Below are 25,854 nucleotides of genomic sequence, written 5' to 3' on the forward strand. Positions count from 1 at the left end.
AACAATGGTGGATAATAATTATATTTATTGTGTTTTTCTTTTGTGTTACTTCCCACCTGGCTTTGCTTAGTGAGGCCGTGCAGGCGGACAAAGGGACGACCTGGACTGGCCCATTGAGTTGTTTTGTACTCTACAAATTAGTATTTTCATCTTCAGGGTTATGTTTTTGTTTTTGTTTGTTTAGTTTTTTGATAATGGCGGACCATTCCAAAGCCGTTGGCCGTGTGCGCAGCGGTACGAAGGTTTGATCTCTGGCATCAAGTCCTGTTCTTGGTACAGCGATTACATTTCTTCCACAATGTATTAGGAAAAAAGGAGCAGTCGTATATGAACATATTTTGTTAGAAAATAGGTCAGAAGATGAGATGGCATCATTCAGTATTTGCTATTTGCTGCAAGTTTGATTGAAGTTGGTCGTCATTTAATTTTAATTTAACCAAGAGAGAAGCTGTGGCCATTTCTTGGCATTTAAGTGTATTTACATAGCCCCTCTCGAGGTCACAAAATGGTCCACAACATAGACAAAATATCAAGTAAGTATCAAACAACGATCATGGAATGCAGACATCCAGCTAAAGACAAAGCAGACGCTATTAAAAAGCTTGAGTTGCTTTTTAAAAATGGTCCATGGTGTCCACAGATCTTAAAACCTATGGGAGGTCCCAAGTGAGGAGCTACAACTTCAAAACCACGGTCTCATTTAGTCTGGAGTCCGGAGCGAGGAGCAGCCAGAGCAGAGGACCCCAGAGCCCTGCTGCTGATGAAGGGCTGCAGTAGCTCTTTAATGACCACGCACGGCTCTAAATGCCATCACTAGACTCTTGAACTGGATTTGATGGGAAGCTGGTTTGTAGAAATCAAAAGGGGAGTCATGCGAGACCTTTTGGAGGACTTGATCAAAAGCTAAGCGGCAGCATTTTGTAACACTTGAGAGCGATTTAGGGAAGCCTTGCTAATGAGGCCGGAGAAAAGAGAATCGCTTCGGTCAAGACGGTAGGAGATGAACGTTAATGATCATTTCAAACTCTGCTGAGGACATATCTGCCTGCACAAAGAACACCATGTTGAGTTGTGTTTCTGCCAGTTTCTGAGTTGCCTTATCTCTTTGTTTGTGAGATGGACCAAAACTGATTTTAAAGGACGTTTTTCAGTTTTTGTGTTCTCTTTCACCTTCCGCTAACGCTGTCAAAGAGTCCCATTTGCAGGAGCGGCTCTGATCTGTAGTTAACTCGGGGTAATTAGGTAGTTCCTCAGGCAATCTCTGTTTAATGGTGAATAATTAACAGACAGGCAGTTACTGCAGGCAACACATATTTATTAAGCCTGTCATCAGGACCCAAATGAGAAGGTCACATGACGTCACCTCAGGCTCCACGCTCGCTGACACATACCTAACTGTCAAGTCACCACATGGAGACTCACCACAGCGAGACTTTGACAGACATTTTGGGTCCCAACTACAAAACCAAGCGATTCAGCTTTTTAACATTCCCTGGGTCCCATTACCGTTTGAGTTATATGACCTTTCATTACTGCCCCTGATTGAAAGCAACACGGCGTGAAATCACTGAAACAACGAGCTCTCAGCAATGACCTCTATTCTCATGTCAACGGAGGGAAGTGTGTGTGTGTGTGTGTGTGTGTGTGACAGTTTGTGCAGCTACTTTTGCACGTGCATGAACTATATCTTTTCTTTCAGCCTATTTTAATTTGACACATTTGTCACTCTTGACAGCGTTACAGATTAAATCTGAGGGATAAGTGGGAGAATGGAGCATTGATTAAGATGTGCGAGCTTTTACATTGGTGCCCGTGTGTACACATTTTTTATGTGTGTATTTTTCCGGAGCGCAGGGATTTGATGCACTACAGGGTTTCCTTGGAAGCTCATGAAAGGGAAAGCAGCCTGTGAGTGTTAAAGTTCATTCTTTTCCTGTCAGCTCCCGTTAGACTGACAAATCCCTCGGCGGCCAGCGCTCAAACGATCCCGCAGGACTCGGTGAGCACACATCAATCGTACCTTGGACGTTTAGTCCGGACGTTTAATTTGAGTCCGGACGTTTAATTTGATACGGTTCGTCTCTCGTATCGGAGGAGAGGCGAGATCAGAGTGTAACTAGGATGCAGATGGGAAAGGCAAAAGTTACAGTTTTGAGATTTTTACACATTTCAAGAAGCTGTGCATGTTTTGGATTTAAGGAAAGGACTTTTTTTTTGTGTGTGTGTGAAGTAAACGGAGAGAGATGTGGAATTAATGTGTTCATGTGGGCATGTGTGCATTAAAGTGAGCTTGTACAACAGACGCTCAGATAAAGGTTTTGCCTGTGGCCTACTTTCAGTTGCTGTCAGACAGGTGTAAACACTCTGATCCATGAGTGCAGCGCTACAGGCAGTACTCCACTGCCAGCACTCCCTCTTTTCTTTTTTTCTCCCTGTCCCATCATTAGTGTGCCTCAATTGTTTTATACTATCACGACCTTACATAGACGGATTACTGAGCAGGCCTACCGGATACAGGGCTCGGGGCCAAGGGGTCAGGGGTCATCTGCTTGAAGTCTGACGGTTAACTTTTCTCGTTAGAAAGTCGCACGGCTCATTTAAAATAAATGATGTTGTGTTTGCTCCTGGTCTTGATCAGAGTCTTAAAGCTATACATTTTTGCCTTTATAGGGCAGAAATCAAATATCCTCGGCCAATCAGTTTTCAGGAAATGGCAAAAAATGTGAAAAGACAGCTCTCAAGGCAAGCCAAACCTTGATTGATCAGTCCATCTACGAGGCCACTGCCCCTGCGACTCGGCCCTGGCATACGCGGAAGATAATCGATGGATCAAGCTTTCCAAAAATAAACTGCCTACCCAAGCTTTCAGTATTGAGTATCTGCCAGCTAAATCAATCCAGTATTTGTTTTTTGAAAACCATCCATCTTATGGGTGCATAATTATCAAATGAATCACTTTTCAATCAATTCATTCAAATTGAGTGTTGGAGTAACTTAAAGAGTGATTCAGTCGGTTCACAGTGGGTCAGATGAACATGCATAACTGTGAAATTTAGGATGCAACATACAGTAATAACATTTACTTTTGGTTTAAATTCATCTTTTCATTCAAGGGAACTTGTATTGTCCCTATAATTTGTAGCAAAATTCATAGTTATTTCCAGGAAATTATGATAAAAAAAAGACCATACTCATAGGTGGTGTCCTTTTGATCTTTCCTGTTTTATTCTGTCATAATTAGTATAATATCTGTGCAGACGAGTGTCAGTGTGGATCTGTTTGAGTGACACAGCCTCTCTTCATAAATACTGAAGTTCAAATGCAGATTTTCAACCTTCACCGATGTTACTGAAAGAGACGTGAAAGACTGAATTTTTTTCTCTGGATTTGCTCCTATGTAGGTGCTTGGGTGGGGGTGGGGTTTGTCTTTTACACCCTGGTCCAGTATGAAGTTCACACTTTTAGTCCCACCACTGATTGATGGTAGTTGTAGTTTTTAAGGTAAAAGAAACACTCCAGTCTGGTTCATTCTCTTGAAGAATGTGTTTGTATCCAGTGTAAGTCGTATATATTAAAACTGATCGTAGCGGTGCTCGTACAGTGCAGGTTTTTAGTATTGAATTACTGGTGAAAGGAAGCGGCAATGGTACAGTTGAGTTGACTCACCTTTTTGCTATGCTCTACATTACATTTTTTTCGTTTGACTAAATGTTTTTTTCTCTTCTCAATAAACAATGTGTTTAATTGGATGAATGGTAATGGTGCTAATTGTTGAGCAATTGGTATGCAAACAGACAACTGACCACTTAAAACTCTCGGGATGCACTGCATCACTCGGAAACAGCTTCTGCACACGTTGCGCTACAGAGTGCAAGTACCAAAGCATCAATCTCTGTACCTGTCAGTTAAAGATTAGGCAGTCGTTCCTTTTATCCAGTGAGACTGCAATCCTCCTGAATGTTACTTTCACGCATACGGTTTCTCACCTGGCCTCAGGACCACGGTGTGACGATGACGTGAATGACTTGTGTAGGAGGGCGGAGGGAGGTGGAGGTAAACATGAAATGATAGAAATAACAGTTCCCTCCGTTTGTGTGACTTGGAAATGGATGTGTTGACACGCATTACGCAGCCATCAATCTAGAAAAGATGCTGCGGTGCCAGGAAGATTATTATTAAGACATTAGGCATGGGAGCATTTTCAATCTGCTCCAGTGCACATACACTGCAGGCGATGGACTTTCTGTGGGATCCTTTATCGAATGCATTTGCATATTTATAGATTCTAATGAGGGAGAACAATGTGGAAAACGCCATTATGGACAATGCTATTATTTTTATACATTGTAAAACAACATCAACAAAGTCTGGATTGCCGGTTCTCGCATCTAAAAAGCTTGTAAAGCCCTCGTCTGGATTCTCCCTCTGTTCTCCCTCTTTTACCCACAGCTAACGACGTCATCCACTTTCCCCCCAGCCTTAACTCACAACCTGTTTGCCTTACACACACACACACACACACACACGCACACACACACACGCACACATTTTTTTCCTCTGCTTGTCTCCCCAGCAACCTTGCAGGACAGAGACTTATCTTTTCAATACTCTTCACACACAAGCAGGCAATAAAAATGCAGCGCCTCAACTTTTCATTGTCTGTAAACTATATTATATTGGAGAGACGAAGTCCAAGTTTTCCCCTGCCGGGGTCACTTCTCTTGATGGCCCTGCAGTCTGATGATTTGATTTCATCGCAAGTGCTTTTGTGTGTGCATGTGTGTACTTGTGAAGTTGTGATAAAACATAAGGCTGCCAACCAATGAGGAGTCACGAGGCCAGTAGCCAGAACATCTCGTCATTGGACGGACGGTAGCGGTTCAGCACAGACCTTAGCATTTAAGCGTTCCCCATCGATGTGTGTCTCAATGCACGTCTGCTTTCACACATGCATATCTGGTTATAATGTTATGGTATGTTAAAAAAAAAATCATGGGACAGCTGATTAAAAGGGTTATTCACTTTCTCAAATAATCAGACCCATTTTTCCTTCCACGTGCTGCGTTGTTTCTCCCCTCTCTCTCTTTCCCAATCGATGCCTCCATCACTTGACTTTCCTCTCCAGTAGCCCGCTTTCTTTTTGTGCTGACAGGAATGCATTCAGGGCAGTTTCTCATGGAAGATTCATGCAATCATGTCGCACACCGTGTTCCTCTTCTGGAGTTATAAACATCATTCAGACAGCAGTTAAACTCTATGATACCGAGCAGCTTTTAGAGACACCACAAGCATGCAGAGTTTAAGAGACCTGACAACACAGTGACAAACTACAAGGCCTTCAAGGGAGATCTAACCAATTAGATAATTATGGAATGTGGATTTACACATTGAATGCAGGAAGTCGGCAAGTATTTGTCATAAAAGACTATATGAGAAATGGTGAGTGATCAAGGACTGTGTTCTCTCTTCAGTCAAAGATCCATTCAGATGATTTACTATGTGGCAACTATTGTAAAAAAGAAACTCATATGATAGTATGGCATCTCAGCAAACTATTATATGTGATATAATATATAGCTTACGGCCACCAATAGCTGCACCAAGGCTCCACTGCAGACGTTAACCAGGGATATATTTGTAGAGAGGAGATCTCTCTCTGTCAAGACTATAATGGGTTTTGTTACTTTTCAGCCCCCTGAAATAGTTTTTCCCCAGCCTGCAGAGAAGATGTCTTTCTCTCCGATGAGTTCGTATTTACAAATGCCATGGCCGAAATGTCCAGGTTCAGTCACGTCATTCCAGATCCACGCAGGATCGATGATACGTGGTATCCGGTCCTGGTCTGGATCGATGCTAATTAAACCTCCAAATGCCAGCGTACCCCGACTCGACCCAGAGTCGGATGGCCCCGCCCCCCCATCCCTCCCTCGCAAAGCCTGCACATTAGTTTAACTGATCACAGTCCTGATCCACACGGCCCAGAGCTCTGCTGGTTCTCCATCCTGACAGCTAGTTAATTGGATTCACCTGGCGTTCCTGCTCAGTCATTTATTAGAAGCCTCGACTCAAAAATCACTGATGAGGACAACCACCATGAACCTCTTATTAAAATTAATGAGGCAGGCATCAGCTGAGCAAACAAGAATGCCCTTTGGAATACCTTGAATGCGGAGAAACGGTAACAAAGGCAGCGTCGACCGCATGAGGCCACAGAAAGCCTCACAATGTGTCGTACAGGTGCAGGTATTCATTAACCAAGCTGTGTGAGTCCAGCCTCTAGGCTGTGCGTTTGAAATACGAGGAAATGGAAAGCTAACACTCATGAGGTTGAAACTACATTCATCTGTTTTTGGCCCCTTGAAGCCGGCAGAAACCAGCGGTGAGCACAACACTGATAGTATCCCCTTTAACGCATCCAGCAGACACAGAGCAGCATTACTGCAGCAGTCACACACAGTTGTGTGTCTGTGTAGCATCAAAATCCAACCTCTGAGGCTGGTTTCCACCAACTCCTGAGAGAAGAGTGTGGTTCTTGTGCTGAATGAATATACAGACTTGTTATTTATTGAGTTAATGGTATCAGTATCGGTGCGTCTCTACTAATGTTGTGAGCGAACATTGGGCTTTTTAGAGCTTTTTTTGTTGCTGAAAACGGCTACTTTCTTCAGTAGAAAATGACATGAAACGAAGAGTACGTTGAAAGACGCTGAAATGCTTCGTAGAGCTGAGGAGAACTTCAAATTTGTCATATTTCTCTGTGGATTTATCTTGACACGTGTCTCCTCTTAAATACAATAACTGATCCATTGTTGATATCAAATTATGATAGCTTATATTGTAGCTTCTTTAAGTAAGGTGGTTCCATTCCAATGCCTGTAAGCATCCTTACTGGGTTAGAAAAGTCCTGCAATGACTCTGGAAAACGGTCCCTACGTGTGCGACGTTCCTCCACGTTAAACATCGTTCATGACGAGCTGTGTCGAGGTTTAAAGTGAACACATTCACAAGAATCCTCCTCTGCTTGTACGACTCTGTAATGGCTGCTGCAGTGGATGGTATGGTCTCATATCACATGCAGAGCCAGGCTTTTCTCTTGAGAGCCCTTGATAAAGTTATAAATCTGTAGCTGAGGCTGTCAACAGTGAAAGAAGCCAGACCTCCTTCTAACCTTTAGTGTGTGTGTGTGTGTGTGTGTGTGTTTGGGGACAGTCTGTTTGACAGATATAAAGCAGCAAGTATAATCACAGCTGGAGTACGAGGAATAGAGACTTCCTTCATCCCATGTCATCTATCTTCTCTCTCACTTTCACCTTTTTCTTTTAAACCCTCTTCTTCCTCCCTGGTTTCTTCCTCGCCTCTTTCTGTCCCTCATTGAGTGTAACAAGAGGCTAAAAGATAAAGGAAGACTCCAGCTGCCTACTAAGAGCCTGCATTAGCAAGCGCATGTGTGGGAATTAGATGGTAATGGCGAGAGCTTCCCTCCGGTGGGCCAGACTCGAGTAGTGATCATGGGGAATCTCAGCGCCGGGCCGTTTTTCTCCATCCCCTCCAACCCCCCCACGCCCCCCACTCAGTTTGAATATATTCTGTGCTGCTGTCGTCTATAATTGGCTTCGACTGCGGTAAACAAGTTTAGAGGCTAAAACAGTGTTTGAATATTCAAGTCTTCGCTCAACAAACTGCTTTCTGTGTGTTTGGAAAGTGTGTTTAAGTGCGAGTGGGAGTGTGTGCATAGTCACGCATTCGTACATCGATGCTCGTTATAGATTCGATGCTCGTCTCTCAAAAGGATTATTGGTCACTGTGGATCAGTGTCACTGTCATCCATCCATCACCTAGCTTCTTCAGGTTAACCAACTTTCAACAATGATTGATCTCATCACTGCTGAGGTTTATTTATTTTCTGTGAATGTACTTTTTATTTCCCTATATTTCCTTATATTCAGACCACGTAAAACGTTAAACACCCCTATCTGTCCTTTAAGACCCTTTCTAGCGCAGTCATCTTTTTTTTAAGGAGGCACTCCGGCTATTATTTAGTTCCTCAGAATAATTTGAAACACAATCTTCATAGTTGTTTTTACCAACAGTGATTGGCGGAAGGGGATGCTGACATTACAGGTGACATGTTTCAGTAAAAAAAAAAGGAAAGAAAGTTTGGCCCAGAACTACATTGTTCACCATTACCGTGGCGTTGTATTGACACCTAATATATTGTGGCTGCTTCTTAAAGCCCAATATCCAATCACCTTTTAGCTCTCCGCTGCTAATTTTGGGTTCAGCACTCTTTTTTGCTGCCAGTGTGCTTCTTCATAGTCACGTTTTACATGAACGACTGAGTGCAACACTGAATGCCTTCCAGATAGAGCCCGTCCTAAAGTACCCCCATATTTCAGCTGGCTTTCCTCTCTGCCAGTTTGGATCAACTATAAGCACTTTTGATTTCCGACATGGTTTGACAACAACAACACGTCGTACACAGCTTGTTTTCTAGCAAAACCATGCCTCTAGTGACATTTCACATTTTGTTTTAATATTGAATGCCCAAGAAATGGGCGTTGCATTTGTCTTTTCTTTTCCCTTAGTATTTGATGTTCACCGCACCACCAAGAAATGTGCATCCAGACATTGATGTTGTTTCCCTAGAACACTCTGTGGATGATGACAGTGGGTGTTTGCGAAAGTGATTGCAAATATTACACTTTTATAGAAATGGATATTGGTTAAACCGCAAATGCCATAAGAACTGGAGGGCGAAATCAAGTGAAGTGTACCGCTTTTGTTCGGGGAATATGTTGTGGATGACTGCTCAAATGTATTTTAGAACGTTGTATCTTCTTCTGCTGCTGCTGACAGTCTGTTTAGGTCTGTCTTCTTTTTCATTCTCTCTATAATTGGGAATAGTTTCTGTGTCCACAGTGCTTGAAAGCCAAACATCTCGTCATTTTTCCTCTCCGTTAGTTTGACGGCCGAATCATCTTCCACTCCCCCAGCCTCTTCTTTGCCTGACAACACTCTGCTGATTCAAAGCCAGAGCAGCCATGTTGTTCAACATCCTTTACTTAGCAGGCAGAGTGTCACTTCAGGTGTCTGCAAGTAGCGTCTATGGGGGCGGTGGGAAAGTGAATAATGTGTCTGTTTTAAAGCAGCACTTTATGTGATCTGACAAGTCCAACAAATTCCTTCCATCACAAACACACACCCAAAAAAAAAACACACAACAACCCGTCAACTTGGATCATTTCCTCTCATTAACCTAAAAGATTCTGCTCGGACAGGCCATCAGTCATATTCCTCTCGTGGTCACCAGGAGGTTTCGACAGATGGCGTGTTTTGGCATGGATTCCTCAAGGCGGGTTCGGGTTCAATTTAATCAGGCGTCGATTTGTTTTGTTGACCGTCGTTTGGCGTCGGGGCTCCGGTCACTTTGAGGCCTCTTGTGTCGTCCCATTAGTGATGCGACAAAGCTTTGAATCTGTCAGCAACCTAATTGTTCAACCTAGGCAGGTTCCTGAAATGCTTGACTTCCAACAGTTGCTGTGGATCTGAGGAAGTAGAGGTGACACTATAGCAGCCAATCACATCCACAGCAAGCTGTGCGCGTTTCCTTTGCTTCACAATGCTGTGTATTTCTTTGAATCATGCTTTTTTCCTGGCTTGTCAAGTACATGTTTTAAATTGTTTCTACTATTTAATAGCAAAGACTTTGATAGCAAAATGCCAGGTGTAAATGCTTCGGATAGACATCAGAGAGTTTGAAATCCTGTTGCAGAAAACCGCCTCGAAAGTGGTTTGAGACACTAAATGAATTGAACTGCAGTAGTATTCTATCTGTATCAATCTATTATTCCATAATGGAAGATGGCTTACAAAACCTTTCCAGCCACATGCTCTATGGCATTGGAGGCTCACGCTACACCCCCAACCACAGCAACTCATTGTTGTGATCCTTCACTGGCTTCCCAACATAGGACGGCAGGACACAAGATGCTCCTCCTCCATTGAAGGTCTCAGCAGTGTTGTTGTTGTTTTTTATCATCTTTCTACGGCGCTCTAATTGTGTTTCTGTATCCACTGAACAATCACAATAATCGGATTGTCCTCTTTGGAGCAACAGGGTGCTTCTTCCCCACTTCCAGTTGTTGATAGCTCGGATTACATCATGACCCTCGAATGCCCAAAAAGGTGCAGATGCTTTATCTTAGCTGCAGTGTGATTAAGGCACCATATCTGCATCACAAAAACATCGTTTGCACTAGTTGAATGATGTAGGGAGCTCAATGTGGGACTGGTTACTAGAGCCGTGAAACAATTAGCATGCTTGGTTGATAGCGCTAGACGGAGGAGATCCGAGTCCCAGAGCTCATTATTGTTGGAGTGAAACGTCTCTCTGCTACTGATCTGCATTCTCAGCTCTGCTGACACGCCACACTGCAGCTAATCAGCCGTTCTACATTTTAAATTCAGATTCTTGTTTTGATGATGACTTGTTTTTGAAGGAGGCATTATATTGATGCTGTTGCATGTCTGGATTATATGTATTGACTCGTCCATTAGTCAGTCCTTTTCTCCAGCTGGCCTGTGTATTTTCATCCTCAATCTTGAAAGGTTTATGGAATTGAAGTTAACTTACTTAAGATCAGACACTTATCAGTGAAAAGTTTCTCAAATATAATAATGCAAATGGAGCAGGAAGTGCAGGAAAGCAGAGGACACGAGAGACGAGGACTTCAAAATAAAACAGGAAACTAGAAACAACCCAATACTGTGACAGACACAAGGTTACATATGTGTGTGGGAACAGGAACAGAGGTTTTATATAAATAGAATTAAGTAAAGTAAAACAAGATATTGGATACATTTTTTACTAACACAAATTGTTCTGCAATAATATTTCAGAATACGTTTCTGCTAAACCATTCAGTGTTTTAAAACAGTATATTTATTTTGGGGTACCTGTTAAATATTGACTTCATCTCTCTCTCCGTCCTCTCCCTGGTTCCAGGCTTCAGAGGAGGTCTCTCTGCTGATGTCCAGCCCCAGGATGCTGCTCCCTCCATCAGCCACGCTGCCACCAGGCGCCCCCCTGTCGGTCCACCACCAGATCCAGCTGCTCCAGCAGCAGCTCCAGCAGCAACAGCAGCAGACACACGTGGCTGTGGCACAGGTACGTCAAGTAGGTTTTTTACCTACTACTAGAACACGCAGTGTGCTCAGCGCCTCGTCACTCGCACTAAAACAGTTTTTTTTCTATTTAAGTGTAGTATAGCAGCATCCAAATGATAATACAATATGAGGACGGACAGTATATTTAATGTAGATTAACAAATTCACCTCATCACAATGACGGACTAACACCTGCCACACACAGGCAAAGACCACTGAAGGTAACAAACTCTGACTCTAAACGTTGCACTAGTATTCAGCTTTTGGCGCAGAATGTAAAATGTAAAATCTTCGGTTGTATTAAAAAAAGCTCATTCGTGCCAGATCTACCGGTTGCTTTACTGCGAATGAAATCCTCGTGCACTTTGGTAACGTGGATGTTTTATTTCACTATGAAGCTTGGAGGATGTAAGAGAATACTTAAATTGTTCAAACAACAGAGAAATGGTACATATAAGTAGCACACTCGCTCTTATACTTGATTATTCGATTATATTAAAAATCGCAACAACATACAGCCGTTTTAGGCTCTGCTTTCTTCTGGGGGAAACATTTCATGAAATATTTTCAAAAGACTGAATTTTCGCCATTATTTTGTACGGGGAAAACACCCCAATACAGTGAAGTCCATCATCCAAGGACTCAAATCATTAGTGTCTGAATTTATAATTATATAATAATGATCATTATGCAAATTTACTTACAAACCGTCGTGTCACGCTGCTAAGCAACTTGGCAAAAGGAAATTAAATGAAATCTTGTATTAAATCTGAAAGTTAGCCCTTGCTGACCACACTGACTGAGGAAAAGAAACGTGTGATCAGTTGGAAGCATCGGGGATCCATGACGGAGGGAAGGACATCAACACCTGCCTGCAATCCAATCTGGATTTTATAAGACAAGTGAGGATCGGGTGCTCAAACAGCATCAGACATCAATCACACAGCTTGAGTGGCTGCAGTGGGAGAAGTAACTCGCAACAGCAATGGCTTCGGGCTTATGAGCAGCATCAAAACACAATCACACACACACACACACACACACACACGTAGTTTGTCAGCCTGCTTGCAAAAGGCCTCGAGACTTGAAACTGCTGTTTCACAACTCAACACTCTCACTCTCGCGCTCCTGACCCAGAAGTGTCTCGGACTGTTAAATACTGATGTCCCGAGGCTCCTAGGGGCGGATGCAGCGGGTCCTCCTGATTGGACGGCCTTTTCACACTGAGTTTAGCCGGTCACTTGACCCGAACAACAGACAGACTGACGCGTTCGGAGTCACGTGTGGCCAGACACGAATGCCTTTTTAATTATACCTCGATGAAGCCAGAGGTCACCTCCCGCTTTTATTTATTTTTAAATGATTCAAAACTGCTTAGCATGTGAATTTGACCTCATGTGGAATATTTTCAAATGCGTGTGAGCCACCCAATACGTGACTCTGGCTCTTTAGCCGTTCAACAAGGTTTCCCAAGTGGTCCTGCTGTGACTGTGAACATCTAAATGAGTTTCCACTGACTCCTCAGTTTACTCCATTTGAGGCTCACGGGACTAAATCTGTGTGCTGCTGTCGCCATTGTCTGTCATCTAGTTACAGTGTGTAATGGTTGCTCAATTGACAGATAATTAATCTTTTCGCTAATCTGTGGTTCCCAACCTGGGGGTCAAACGATGAATGTGAAAGATAGATAATGTCCTCTGACATGCAGTCGAGAGAGTTAAACCAGCAGTGAGGCTTTGGTGCATTTGTCTTTTATGTATTATTGTAAATTAAATATATTTGCCTGTTAATGTGTTGGTAGGACTAAACACAATATTTTAGGACATCACTTTGGCCTCTGGGGAACTTCTGGTTTGCATGTTTTACATAACAAAACAAGAAAGAAAAATAATTACCAGTTACATGACGTGTTTTGAAGTAAGGTGCTTTTTGTTGTTATTGTTGTTAAATACATGTGAATTTGTTTTATAACTAGTTATTTTTTTCAGTCAATTTAAATCTAACCAGAATTTTCTTTTTCACGGTTTTTGTTGCATCCAGTCTTTGACATCCAAACAGGGTTTTTTAAACCTTTGTAACAGTTGCCTGGTTGTCAATGGCAACTATTTTGAGAAACTGGCAAGAAATGATTGGCTTTTGATTGCCATCAGTGGCAACAATTTAAAAAGCATATAAACATAGAGGGGGAAAAACTGCAAAACATGCAACCCACTCTCTTCAACTGCAAGTGAGAGTGGATTTAACCGTCGACGCAGAATCAAGACCGCTTTCTAAAAGCAGAGATGGTGGACACGCTGATGATGGAGTCTTTTGAGGGGCTTCAATGCTGAAGGACCGATGGATCTGTTGTGTGAACCAGCACAAATGTCTATAAAACGCTCATTTGAAAGGGACTGAACAATGGATGAACCTCGGACTTGCTGGATTCGGTTTCGAAAGATCTGTGAAGAACATAACAACAGCTGCACAAACACACACAGACACAATATTTTGTTTCTAGACAACAGGCTTTCTGAGTCCTCAGTCTCAATCAAGTGAATCTCAAAAAGGGGTCACCTATTGTTAAAGACTAGCTATGTATTAGCAGTCTCTGTTTTACAAATCATTTCCATCTTCTCTCTCAGACAAACCTTTTCTCTCAGGTGAGACCAAACCTCCCTCTAACTCGAGGGGGGAGGGGCTTACTCCACCACTGAAGGTCAAACAGTACAAGATACATTATGCCCAAGAAATACAGAAAAAAGTTATAATACATTTTATTTGTAAAGAGTGACAAATGCACATTGTGGGTGAATAGAGGGATTACGTGGCTGTCACACTAGTCAGCTATGTGAGCGCACATCTATAGATTTGTGTGTGTTTTGTGTTGCGAAGAAAAAAAGCTTTCCCTCGCGTCGTTGCCTCCGTTTCACAGCAGACGATAAAATAGCATTGTTCTGTTCTCCATTCTCTCTCTTTGAGAAGTGAAAACTTTTTGTTGAAACTACTTCACAGGATCACAAAGTGTGCAGCTTGGTTATGTTCTATGATTTCAAACCCCTGGCCCCCACCGGGTCCACAGAGTGGTCTGTAATGTTGCTGTACAATGTTACCGCAACAACGCACAACGACGATGAACTTGCAGCCGAGGAAACATTCGGCACATTGAGTAGTCTTGACCTAAAGTTATGTATCGCCAATGAAGTCGAACCCCGTTGGTGATACGAGTTATGGGCGACGTTTTTCCAGCAATAGTCATTTAATTTATTTAAATTCTTCTTACATGGTGGTGTTTTTATTCTCAGTGGCAAAATGACGCGGTAAATAAAGTATAATATAATATACTGCAGATACTATATATAATATAGAACACCATTCTTCCAAATTGAACATTTCCATCGTACCATTCAGCGACTCCTGCGTCTGCATTTGTTTTCTCTTCGTTTTTGTTCTCTTCTGAGATGAAACCATTCAGATCTGATTGTTTGAAATTAATCTGCAACTATTGTGAGAATTGATCAATCATTTCCAAATGACAAACATTCTGTCTTTGTTCTGTCTTTGAGAATGCATCGCTTTTATCTCTTTTTATATTCAATTTCTATATTGAATATCTTGTGGTTGTTTCATATAAGAGGATCTCAGGACTTGAGATTTGCATGTCTCACAGTTTACTTTACTTACTGTTTTGTAGACTAAACGAACAACAGATTAATCATGAGTAAAATCAGCAGATTTATCGATGATGATGATAATCTTCAATTGCAGCCGTATTTTCTTCAGCTTTCCTTGAAAGTATTTTAAAGCAACGTTGCAGTATGGCAGCGTTTTTTGTCGTCCGAGCTGAATATGGAAGAGATGACTGAAAAGCGGTGATTGTGTTCACCGTTGCCCTCCGTGCGGATGAAAGCGCCGGTGACTCTGCGGCCCGACCAGGAAGCCTACTGGGACAATATGCTTGGTTGTGATCCCGGCTGCAGAGGCTGAGCGGAGGTCACGGTAAATGGAGGTAAATTAGCGAGCTGGCCAACGCTACTAACAGCTCACTCAGGGAAGAGTGGAAGTGGAGATGTTTAATGAAGTCAGCAAAGTGATCTGTATTAAGATGACGATCGCTCTCCAGATGCTGCTCTGTCACTGCTTAATGAAATTTGACCTCTCTCTCCCGCCCCGGTGTCTCTTTCCAGCTTTTTTACTGATCCTTCAGTCTTTTCTCACTGTGTTTCCTCCCTTTCTTTACTTCCTTTTCCTGCTTTTGTTCCTTCCATCCTTCCACTTCCTCCCGTCTCCTTCGCATCAGTTATTTTTAACTTGTTATTTTCTCCTCTTCCTGCTCTTCCTTTTTTCTCCCGCCACCTTCCTTCCTTCCCTCTTTTTCTTTTTCTCCTTCCACATCTCATTTCTTCCCTCAAACACCTCTACCTTCCATCCTCCCACACCGTCTCTTAGACCTTTCTGGTTCTCTCTCATGTCATCAAGCGCTCTCTTGCTATCTCACGCTCAGAAGTGCATTTCTAATGGTTTTCTTATCACGGCACCAGTGAAACGATCTTTCCGTTTTTTTTCCCCCCTTCCAAAAATGAGACAGCAAATAAAGCCCAACGAGCGTTGGAGGGGTTTCAAACACTTCCAAATCAAAGAGGCCCGGCGTGGGCACGGAACGCGATGATGGTAATCCTGTGTGAAGAGTACATCCTCGCCAACCAATAATGTGGAGTCACAACGCACAACCAACAGCCCTAATCCCCTCATGCTACCAGTGGGAGAGACACTGTTTTTCAATCGTGTCTGAAAAGGGAAACGATATCATTTCAACAACCTTATCATCCAGTTTTTTTTGTTGTGACATCTGCATTTTTAGATTAGCCGTTAAATCTCAAAGTCTTGATTTTCTTGTTTCATCTCTGTGTGAACACACAGGGAGAGCTTGAATGAACTGGATGTTGGTGGAATAGCAGGGAGCCAACTGCAAGGACTGCTTTAAAATATCTGTTCTATGTTACTGTGTCAGTTAAAGAGAAATGTGTCTTCCATTTTAGGAAGAGAGAATATCAAACAGTTGTGAAGGAAGGAGTTGGGAAGATGGAAAATTGTCCTCGGGCGCTGTTCTGTTCTGTTCTGTTCTGGGGAAGAGTTTTGAACAAAGAAAGCGATACAAAGGAAGAGAGACGCTGCTTCCTAATTAGAGCTTAAAGGAGTCACTTTGGTTGCTTGAAGCTTGTTCAATGTCACGATGCTCAGATGAGATGGCAGAAAGCATTGGGTAGCAGTAGGTTTGCTACCTAGGGACCAGCACGGGGAAACACAAGTGGAGTGCCTTCCTAATTGGCTCTTTGCCAGAGTTCTAGGAAGTTTTAGATCTACTTTGTTTACGTTTTTATAAGGAATATCGACATGTCTGACATCCAGGTTTAGTGTGTTCATTCTTTCTTTTTTGTGAGTTTACATTTGTTGCAGCACTGATGCACACCTCCGTAGTGAAGGGAAGTAGGTAATGTGGAAATAAGGGTTACAGAAGCATCACAGGGCTTCATTTCCACTCACAAAATGAACTTACCGATGCAGGAGAAAAACAAATAGTTTTGTTAATAAAAATATATTGTGATGCATATTTCTTCTGCTATTTGCTTTACTTTTGCAGACCACTGACATTCAGTGTTGGTACTCGGCTTTGTTTCACATTGATTGTGGTATCCAAAAGATTCTAGTGTATGAAAGGGAATAACGATTACTTTATTAATATAGAGCTTTTCAAAGGAAGCATTAAAAAGCCCTTCAAAGAGCAGAAATTAGGACTGATGTTTTGTACATTCAAAAAGACAATAATACATGAAACAAAGATAAATGTCACTACAAACAAAAAATAAAAAGACAATGAGATGGAGACGCACACGAACAGACGTACTATTGGACCAAAGGAAACCGAGAGATACAGCGAATAATTTACGACTTATCATTTCTCATCAGCATTTTTCATTCCTTTTTTATTTTTTATCTGTTGGACCAGCTCTCTTGTTTCCACAGAAACTGCATCTGGTCATTTGCACCACAAAAAACAAATGTAACCTTGTGTGACCGCATCCCAACAAGCCAAGGTCCGACTTTTAAAAGAAAATGTTTTTTCTAGCTTTTTTTCTTGCTTATCTTGGTTATCTTTCTTTTTTCACTACTGCGTATGCATGAGCTAGTCCAGTGTCCTTTAACCAGGCATTGCAGCTCAGTGAGAGACATTCAACACAGACAGCATCAGGACAGATGTGACACTTGCTCCTTGAGCCTCGGCATGAACCATGCAGGAGTGGCGGCTGCTCCATTAGAGGTGTCAGCAGGGCAGCATAACGTCAATGTCGAGCTGCACTCTTCCTCAGCTCAAGATGGGCTCCTGTCAGCTGTAAATCACACCGGCAAAGTCATCATCAGGGTGTCGGCCTTTACAAATGAGTTCTGCAGAGGCAGCTTGGCCGCAGCACCATCTGGAGCCACCGCTATTTGTTGGCAAGTGCAATAATGTGAAGTAGATGACCGTCTTCCTTCACACCTTTTCTGTCTGAAGAGTGGATGTGAGATGGAGGCCTTGGGACAGAGGCTGGGCTTTTTAGACACCTTCTTTTGTCTAAAATGACTGCCTCACTGGCTCCTTATGAAGGCGGGGAGGAACTAATGAGGTTTCATCTTGTAATAATGCTGAAAACAGCCTTTATGTCTAAAAGAGAAAAAAATGAAGCAAGAAGAGAACCAGGGAGGCAATGAGGGAGGAGAGAGAGATGTGAGAGAAATAAGAAAGAAAGAGTAGAAATAAATGGATTATGAATCAATAGTTTGTCTGAAAACATAAATCAAACAAAGAGGTTATTCTCAACAAAATGACCCCTTTCTTTGTATTCCCTTCAATACTCCTGATAGTGATGTTGATTGCTTGTTTCTGAGAGTGCTGAAACAATTAATTGAAAGGTCAGTTTGTCTGTTAAGAATAAATAGATAATTGAACAGATGAAAAGTACTCAAATTATGATATAATCAAGTGGTTAATCAGAATGCAAAGTAATTACGATAGCTGTCTTGAAAAACGCAATCTAAAATAATTCAGTTATGTCGGAATGAAATACATACCACAAGCAAAAAGTCCATTTCTAGACATGAATAAAAAATGTGTTCTCAATATAAGTACGTGCGTGTGTGTATTAATGTTACTAGAAATGCCATAGACATCATTATGCTACATAATCAGGCCCTGAAAGCAGAAGCACCAACAGGCTCAGCCATAACATGGGAGATATTGATATGAATATGTACTAAACAAGACAACATGTGCTACATTACTAGACACAGTACTAATTGGAACAGCAACACAGTCTATTAGTTACTCTCAAGTAAACATCTGGAGTGAAACTCATCTCAGCATTTTTACTAGATTTTCCGACAGCTCATGAACTACTGAAGGGCTTTCTGGAGTATGTTCTGCAGTGTTTCAAATGCCAAATAGTTTTTTTCCCCTTTGATATGCGTCCCCATTGACGTCAAGAGCCGAGACATCCTCAGTACCTCGGTTACCACATCAAGCTGAAATGAGAAAGCAGGGAGTGATTACGAGTTCCAACGACTTGTACCTCCACACGAGGCCCCGTGATTCACTGCTCTCGTGGGCCCTTCACACCAGCTGCCTTCCGAGATATTTTATGGCCACCTGTACCCTGATTAGGCTTTTTGTATGTTCACAACAGAGGAGAAAATGGTGAACTGACAAGCCATGAGAAAAAGAAGAACTCTTCCTAATGTCAACAGTGAGAATCACTTGAAGATCCTTACTTTTCAACATGCGTGTCGTGTCGGTGGATAAAAGCGAGTTCTGACATTCTCCTCTCCGGTACCTCTTCGCCTATTACATCGCCATCATTTGAAGTCCTGCAGGGCTATGTTCACATTCCAGGCCGAGCTTCATCAAAGCACTGGGAGCCACGCAGCCTCCCCTGTCAGAAAGTCATTAGTGACTGGGCTCCTTCAACACACTGGGCTTCCTCTGAACCATTCTTGTGATTGGAAACCTTGAGAATTTCTCCTTTTCAAATTGATGAAAGCAATTATGTGCTCAGGTTTTGGAGGTGGCTGAGTCGGGCGAGGTGGGGCCACTAACATTTGATTTGGAGAGTACTTTGAAGTAAAAAGTGGGACTCATTGCTGCCACAAAAGCGTGTGCGTGGACATGTGTGCACGGTAATAAATGATTCAGAATGTTAAAGAAGTCTTCGCCTTCAGTCTGAAATTGAAATGGAGCCTCTGTTTTAATCTTGCAGACCACAGCAGACTGTGGCACGAAGGTTAAACGAGGATCAGAGCGGCCACCGGAGCTCTGCGACGCCTGTAATAACAATGTAATAACAATGTAATAGACGTTATAAAGCTACAGAGATAACAAAGATCTAAAAATCTATCAACCATGTTTTTTTCTGTACATTGGAGACTGTCGGAGTGTGCGGATGTGAATTTATCTTAAGTGTACATAGATAGAGATTAAATACAAGAAGAAAAGATAACGATGAAGATAACATTAATTATCAGTTAGTTAGCTTATTGTTCTTTTTGATTAATTGAACATTTTGAAAAATGCCCACCACAATTTTCAGAGCCCAAGGTGACATCATTTGTCCAAAAGTCACCATCTAGAGAGAGAGACTTTCACAATCATATAAGACAGAGAAAGCTGAATATACTCACACATGTTTGGCTTTATTGCTAGAAAAGTGACTCAAACGACAAAGTTAAATGTTGATTTTACTAATGCATGCCTACTAAATACATTATACATTATGTAATGTTATACATTATATTATGTTTCTATTTTTAGATGTCAGCTGGTCTGTATCTAACTTTAAACGACTTCAACTTGATGCTTCTCGTGAAACGTGTCCATCTGTTGATTATTAAACTTCTGCCCCGTGAGCAACCAGCAGCTCTGCTTGTGAGGTTTCCTTCACACATCCCCAACGGATTATCACTGATTGATCTGTTCGCTTCTGACTGGAAAAACACTTTTCGTGTTGCTTTGATTAATTACTGAGCAGTCAAAATACGGTGTGATTGATTAATCGCTGCCCTCTGTTGAGCTGAGCCGAACAAATCCTAAAGCCTCTCATTTCAAGTCGTTCCCAGGTGACGGTCTTTAACAATAATGATAATCATTTTGCGATTGCGATTTTGCCCATCTTCCCTCAAAGATAGTGTTTTTTTTGTGTGTGGATGGCTTTTTCTTCATTCATCATTTTTTAATGTGCCAGAATCGATCCCTTTTGGTCAGACAATGTTGTTGTCTCCAAAGTCATTACCTCTAATGTAGAAGCAGATTATTCTATTATCACCCTCGGCTCATCCGAATCGTTTGGTAAAGCTTACTTCAGCTCAGAAACGTTTTCTTTCTTACGGCCTGAGAGGAAAGTATTTTACATTTTGAGAAGATTCAATTTGCTTTGGGGGGAAAAAAACAACTCTATTTGATAGAATTTGGCAACACCGCATTAACAACCTTAAAGTTGAAGAAGAAGGCTTCAGAAGACACAAAATGTACAATTACATTATGCAACACAGCAGTAATTGTCCAAGTGTCACCATACGGCACATTTTTTGAAAGCTTGTTATGTAGGATTAAATATATCAACTTAAAAAAAGCTTTGTGGACACAGAAGAGGCGTTGGTTGGTGTCTTCTTTGCCCAAAGATTGAAAGGCCCTCACTCCGGATTTCTCTGACAAGCAAATTGTGTTTGAAGGGGCAACACAGTTTGAGCCTTCAAGTAGAGCAGTGTGTGTGTTTGGGGAATTCAGATAAGAGTTAGAAGTAGTGCTGATTTTCTAAGTATTGACCCTGGGAACATGTTTGTATACACTCCACTGAGCATCTGTTCCTCCCCCTCTCTCCTCCCTGTCTCTGTCCATCTTGACTCACCTCCTCCTGTGCAGGTCCACCTGTTGAAGGACCAGCTGACGGCGGAGGCCACGGCTCGGCTGGAGGCCCAGGCTCGAGTCCACCAGCTGCTGCTGCAGAACAAAGACCTGCTGCAGCACATCTCCCTGCTGGTGAAACAGATTCAGGAGCTGGAGCTCAAGATGTCTGGACCCAACTCCAGTAAGTGGATCCACACTGGACTTTATATACACGAGTGCACGCTCGTTGACTTGTAAAAGTGGACACTACAAAGAAACAGACACATGTTTGTGGGACACTGTCGGGCAGAATATAAGTTTTATGCAAGTGACATTTTTGTGCAAGTGTAGACTACATATACTATATTTGTGACCCGGCCTTTACTGGCAGCCAGTAGCAAAACATTACAGCAACACCTCATCGTCATTTTGACCCAGTTTCGTAAAGAGACAAGTTAGCAGGAAGATATCCATTGAAAACATGAATTATATGTGCATAGGTGATCAACAGCCCCTCAATCATTCTTTCAAATAATATTTCGGTCATTATGTGCAAATTATATGTAAAAAAAACAAACAATTGATTTGATAGCACACACTTATGCAAGACAGCGCTGTCCTCTCAATGAGTTACTTAAACAGTAGAAATGCCTTCTGCCTTCGGATCAAGTTGGGCATCATAGTATATATGATATAGACAATCCCGGGATACATCCACAATATATACGTAAATACTCTGAAATCTCCGAGTGTTCAGAAATCCTTTAACAAAATCCTGGAAGTGCAACTGAAATAAACTAAAAGGGTGAATTCACCAAGAATGTATTGCAGACGCAGATATCCTCGTGAGTTACGCACCATTTGGAGCGACTATCTTCCCCGTCTCGAGGTCCCTTTCACAAAGAGATATTGCACTAATGATATTACAGCAGGGTCTGCCGGTCCGCTCCACGCAGTCCTGGTTCCCCATCCCTTCCTTGCAGCGGCATGGTGTCGGCTCCCAGTGGGGACTGACGGAGCAGTGAGGCGAAGCTCGGCTCTTGGCAGGGGGAGTTGTCGGGCGCTGAGCTTTCCTCCTCCTGCCGGTGCTCTGTTTGCCTGCCAAGGGGCGGCAGAGAAGCCTGATGTGGGTCTGACTGCCGGAGGCCTCAATGGAGACTGAGCTGAAGGAGCTTCCGGGGGCCACCCGTGTGCCGTATATCGTTTAGTCAGATTTTGCTGAGAATTGGACCAGATGGCGAGGCATTACGAATATAAGTCGTAGCCAATATCCTCGCTGATGGTCTCGTTTGCTTAAGTAAGTCATATTGAGTATTCAGTATTAATTGAGACAGTTGAATGTCCCTTGTAGTAATTTTAAAGATACAAATTGGAGAGACAAACTGTCCTTGGTAATGCAGACATAGAAAGGCGTCTGTATAGAAATTCCAGCATTAAAGCTTGTGAGTACCCTTGTTAAACTGGGAATGCTGTTTATCGTGCACCACACGTCCACAACCTCCTGTCTCCTCCGTCTCTATCAACAGCTTCACTCTTTGTTTGGCCTTTTTGACTATTCCGTGAGGGACCATCTTGTCTGTACTATCACAGTCCAGCCTGCCAGAAAATCCCCAAATCAGTGGGGAAAATATTGTCTCTTGGTCACCTCTGAATGTTGGACATTTTTAAAGGACCTCATTTCGCACAAAGTTAGGAAAATATAATATGATGGGGACGCAAAATATACGATGAAATCTCAAAATATACACAAAGAAATGCGAAGATCCATCATTTTTGATGCAACTCACTCATTTTCGACTCATTTTGACTCATTTTAACACAGGCATGCAACTCATAGCATCAATTATGGTTTATTATGGTCAGTTCAAGAGGGCTGGGCTGGTGCACGTTGGCTCAGCATCATTATCGCCCACCTGAATGGAATGGAGCTCATTAATGTCTTTTTTTCTGCTGTCACAATATCAACCAAGAGAAAGGTCTATCACACAGTGATCAGTAGACGTCTACAGCATGAAACCTGGTCTGGCTATGGCTGAGAAGAGGTAGGGATCCTAGGAAAGGGATACTCTTAAAATAGATGTTTGGAGTTCTGAGATTCCAGACTTGTGAAATTGTGTCTGTGAGTTAAACAAAGTGTTGCGCAGCGGGGTTTTTTTTGTTTGTTGTTTTTTTTGCATCTCATAAGCTGTTAAACTCATGAATCTGTTACTCCAGCATGACTTCCTGGATCATATTTGATTTTCTCACCGGTACCTTCATCAGCACGCCCCCCAACAACTCAGCCCCCTGAGCTGTTCTACCCACGGGACGGCGTTCGGTTAAATCCCCACTTTCTTTGTAACGCATCTTTTAATTAGTTTTTCTCTCTCGCTCACTGTTCAACCTGAAAAATTGCCTTTCACGCTCCCTGTGTGCCTGATAAAACCGCGCCGCAGATTTTACACAAGCCCACTTTAGATTGTCATCACACAAACGGAGAGGAAACGGGTTATACTTAAGGGAAGTTTATATGGATGTTTTACAGGGTGCTGTTACTGATTTTTGAGAACACTAAAACTGCTGTGAATCCAAACCAACGACACCTCCGTCCTCCACGAAGAAGCGAGCTACAAACTTTTAAATTCTAATGGTTATTAGAGGTTAGTATTAAAAATATTCCTTTTCTCAGTTTTTGAGCTGCAGGTCCGTTCTCGGAAAAAACAAAATTCACTGAGCTGATGAAATGCTTTGAAACATGGTTGTTGTTGTTTTTCTTGCTTACCCAATACAACATTGATTTATTGGTAACTTATTTACCATTTACCATATTTTAGTGATTTATTTTGTTAGAGTTTATAAGGAACTGCTTTCCACCAAATTCCACAGACATCTATATCGCATACATTATTCTTCTGTCATGATCCAACGGCAGATGAATTTAAATCAAGACACAGTTTTGAATGTAGTATGAAATATGATGTGTCCTTTATTCCTTGTCTTCCCCTCCCCTCTTGTTCCATCTCTCTGCAGTGGGATCTCAGGACAGCCTGTTGGAGATCACCTTCCGGTCTACAGTTCCTCCAGTGCTCTGCGACCCCACAACACCCAAACCCGACATGTCGTCCCTCAACCTGCCCGCGCTGTGCTCCGCCGACGGGACCGGCAACGCCTTCTCGTCTTCCAACGGGACTCTGGGAAGCCCCCTAGGTAGGGACAAGTGTCTTCTCAATCTGGAGCGTTTCCGTTTCTTCCCGGGGCCTCCTCAACTCCCCTCGCCTCCCACGCTGCACAAGGCCGACAGGCCCGAGAGCGAGGGCCGGGAGGTGTCCACGGTGAACTTGCTGTCCCGCGACGTCAAATCTCTGGACATCCTGGACTTTGCCGCGAGGTTTCGCGAGTCAGGCATCGCCTCGGAGTACGAGTCAAACACGGACGACAGCGACGACAACGAGGACGACGGGGAGGACGATGAGCAGGGGGAGGGGGAGGGGATGGAGATCTTTGGCTGGGGGAGGGACGAGGAGACGCTGAGGCTTCTTAATGTTCTCAACAGACAGGGAGCTCCTGACTGTCTGGGAGATGAAATAGCGGTGTAACGCACTAACCTGCTCCCCCGAAGAACCAACAGCCTTTTACCTGTTTCTGTCCATTCACACAAACTACCCTGTAGGAATAACCATGTAGTGAACTAACCTCCTTCAGAGTTGTATGTACAAGGCTTGCACCAACACATTGGTGTAACGTAGTTGCCATTGCATATCAGAGAAAGGAAAGACTCGAATAGATGAAAGCAAATTCACGGGAGGCGGAAAAAAAGCAACTTGAGTTGCCCTGATCGGGGCAAACTGAATCTGGTTGGCTAATGTAGAGATCCTGGACAAATGAGCCACTCACGCATTGTTAACATCTTTTTCTCAGCAGAGGGAGGAGAATCTTAGCAACTTGATCTACTTTGATAGAAGTGGGTTGGCTCCAGATTGTCTCCCTTGCTCACTGACTGGAGAGCTATGCGTTCAGTGCTGCCACTGGTAGCCAAATGCTATTAGCCGCATTTATTCATTCATTACACTGGATGAGTTGCTATAAGAACACGCCCCTCCCCCATTTGTGTCTGTTTTGACATACATATTATATATTTTATTGATCAAATTATTTATTTACTATTGTTAGGATGTCGTATTAAGTGTCAGGGATGTCAGACGGTCGTGGATCAGGGATCCAGGTTGAGACCAGAGTCCTGAAGCTGAGAGGAGCCACATGAATGTAGGAGGCAGCAGCAACAACCGGGGCTCCTGGTCCGGCTCCAAATGAGTCCACGCTGTTCCTCACTCAGAGCCATGCAGGCCGTCAGTTGCGCCTGTAAAGTGTCACAACTACTCTCTGTTCGCTGCTGTTAAATACATAGTTTATTGAGGAATTACACTTGAGGAATATGAATATCACCTTAAGTATTCACACCTGTGATACAAGCCTCAAGAGACAACTGTGTGAATCTAATCTACATGCATACACACTTATTCTTTAAAATCTTGCTTTCTTCATTTGCTTTTGCCTTCTCTCTTTATTACACGCTCACACCTCAAATCCCTATATATATCACACACACTCTCCCAAAGTCTCCTCCCAGCTCTCTGTTGCTTAATTTCAATTTGAGAGTTCTGTCACAAAATCAGGGAGCTTATCTTCAAAGTCTTTCCTCCTGTGAGTTGGCCCGTCTTTAATCGTGGAGATGTAAACATGGAGTTTTAGCAAAAGCTAAGGTTAGTTCAGGGGCAGGCCTTCACTTTATCATAATTGGGAGCGCAGCTGTCAGTCAT

The 25,854-nt window shown here is 42.7% G+C and overlaps 1 protein-coding gene across 1 annotated transcript in view; it reads left to right on the forward strand.

Moving 5' to 3' along the window:
- The window catches only part of nos1apa (nitric oxide synthase 1 (neuronal) adaptor protein a), a gene marked incomplete at its 3' end in the record, with an annotated part of 118,735 nt that extends 94,102 nt beyond the window's left edge, over positions 1-24,633 (forward strand). The window contains exons 8-10 of the mRNA XM_079221160.1: positions 11,006-11,167; positions 21,095-21,260; positions 24,068-24,633. Coding sequence (XP_079077286.1) covers positions 11,006-11,167; positions 21,095-21,260; positions 24,068-24,633 — 894 coding nt within the window. The remainder of the gene's footprint in view (positions 1-11,005; positions 11,168-21,094; positions 21,261-24,067) is intronic.
- Positions 24,634-25,854: the final 1,221 nt, after the last annotated feature.

Source organism: Taurulus bubalis (genome assembly GCF_910589615.1).
Source record: "Taurulus bubalis genome assembly, chromosome: 7".
Taxonomy (NCBI): domain Eukaryota; kingdom Metazoa; phylum Chordata; class Actinopteri; order Perciformes; family Cottidae; genus Taurulus; species Taurulus bubalis.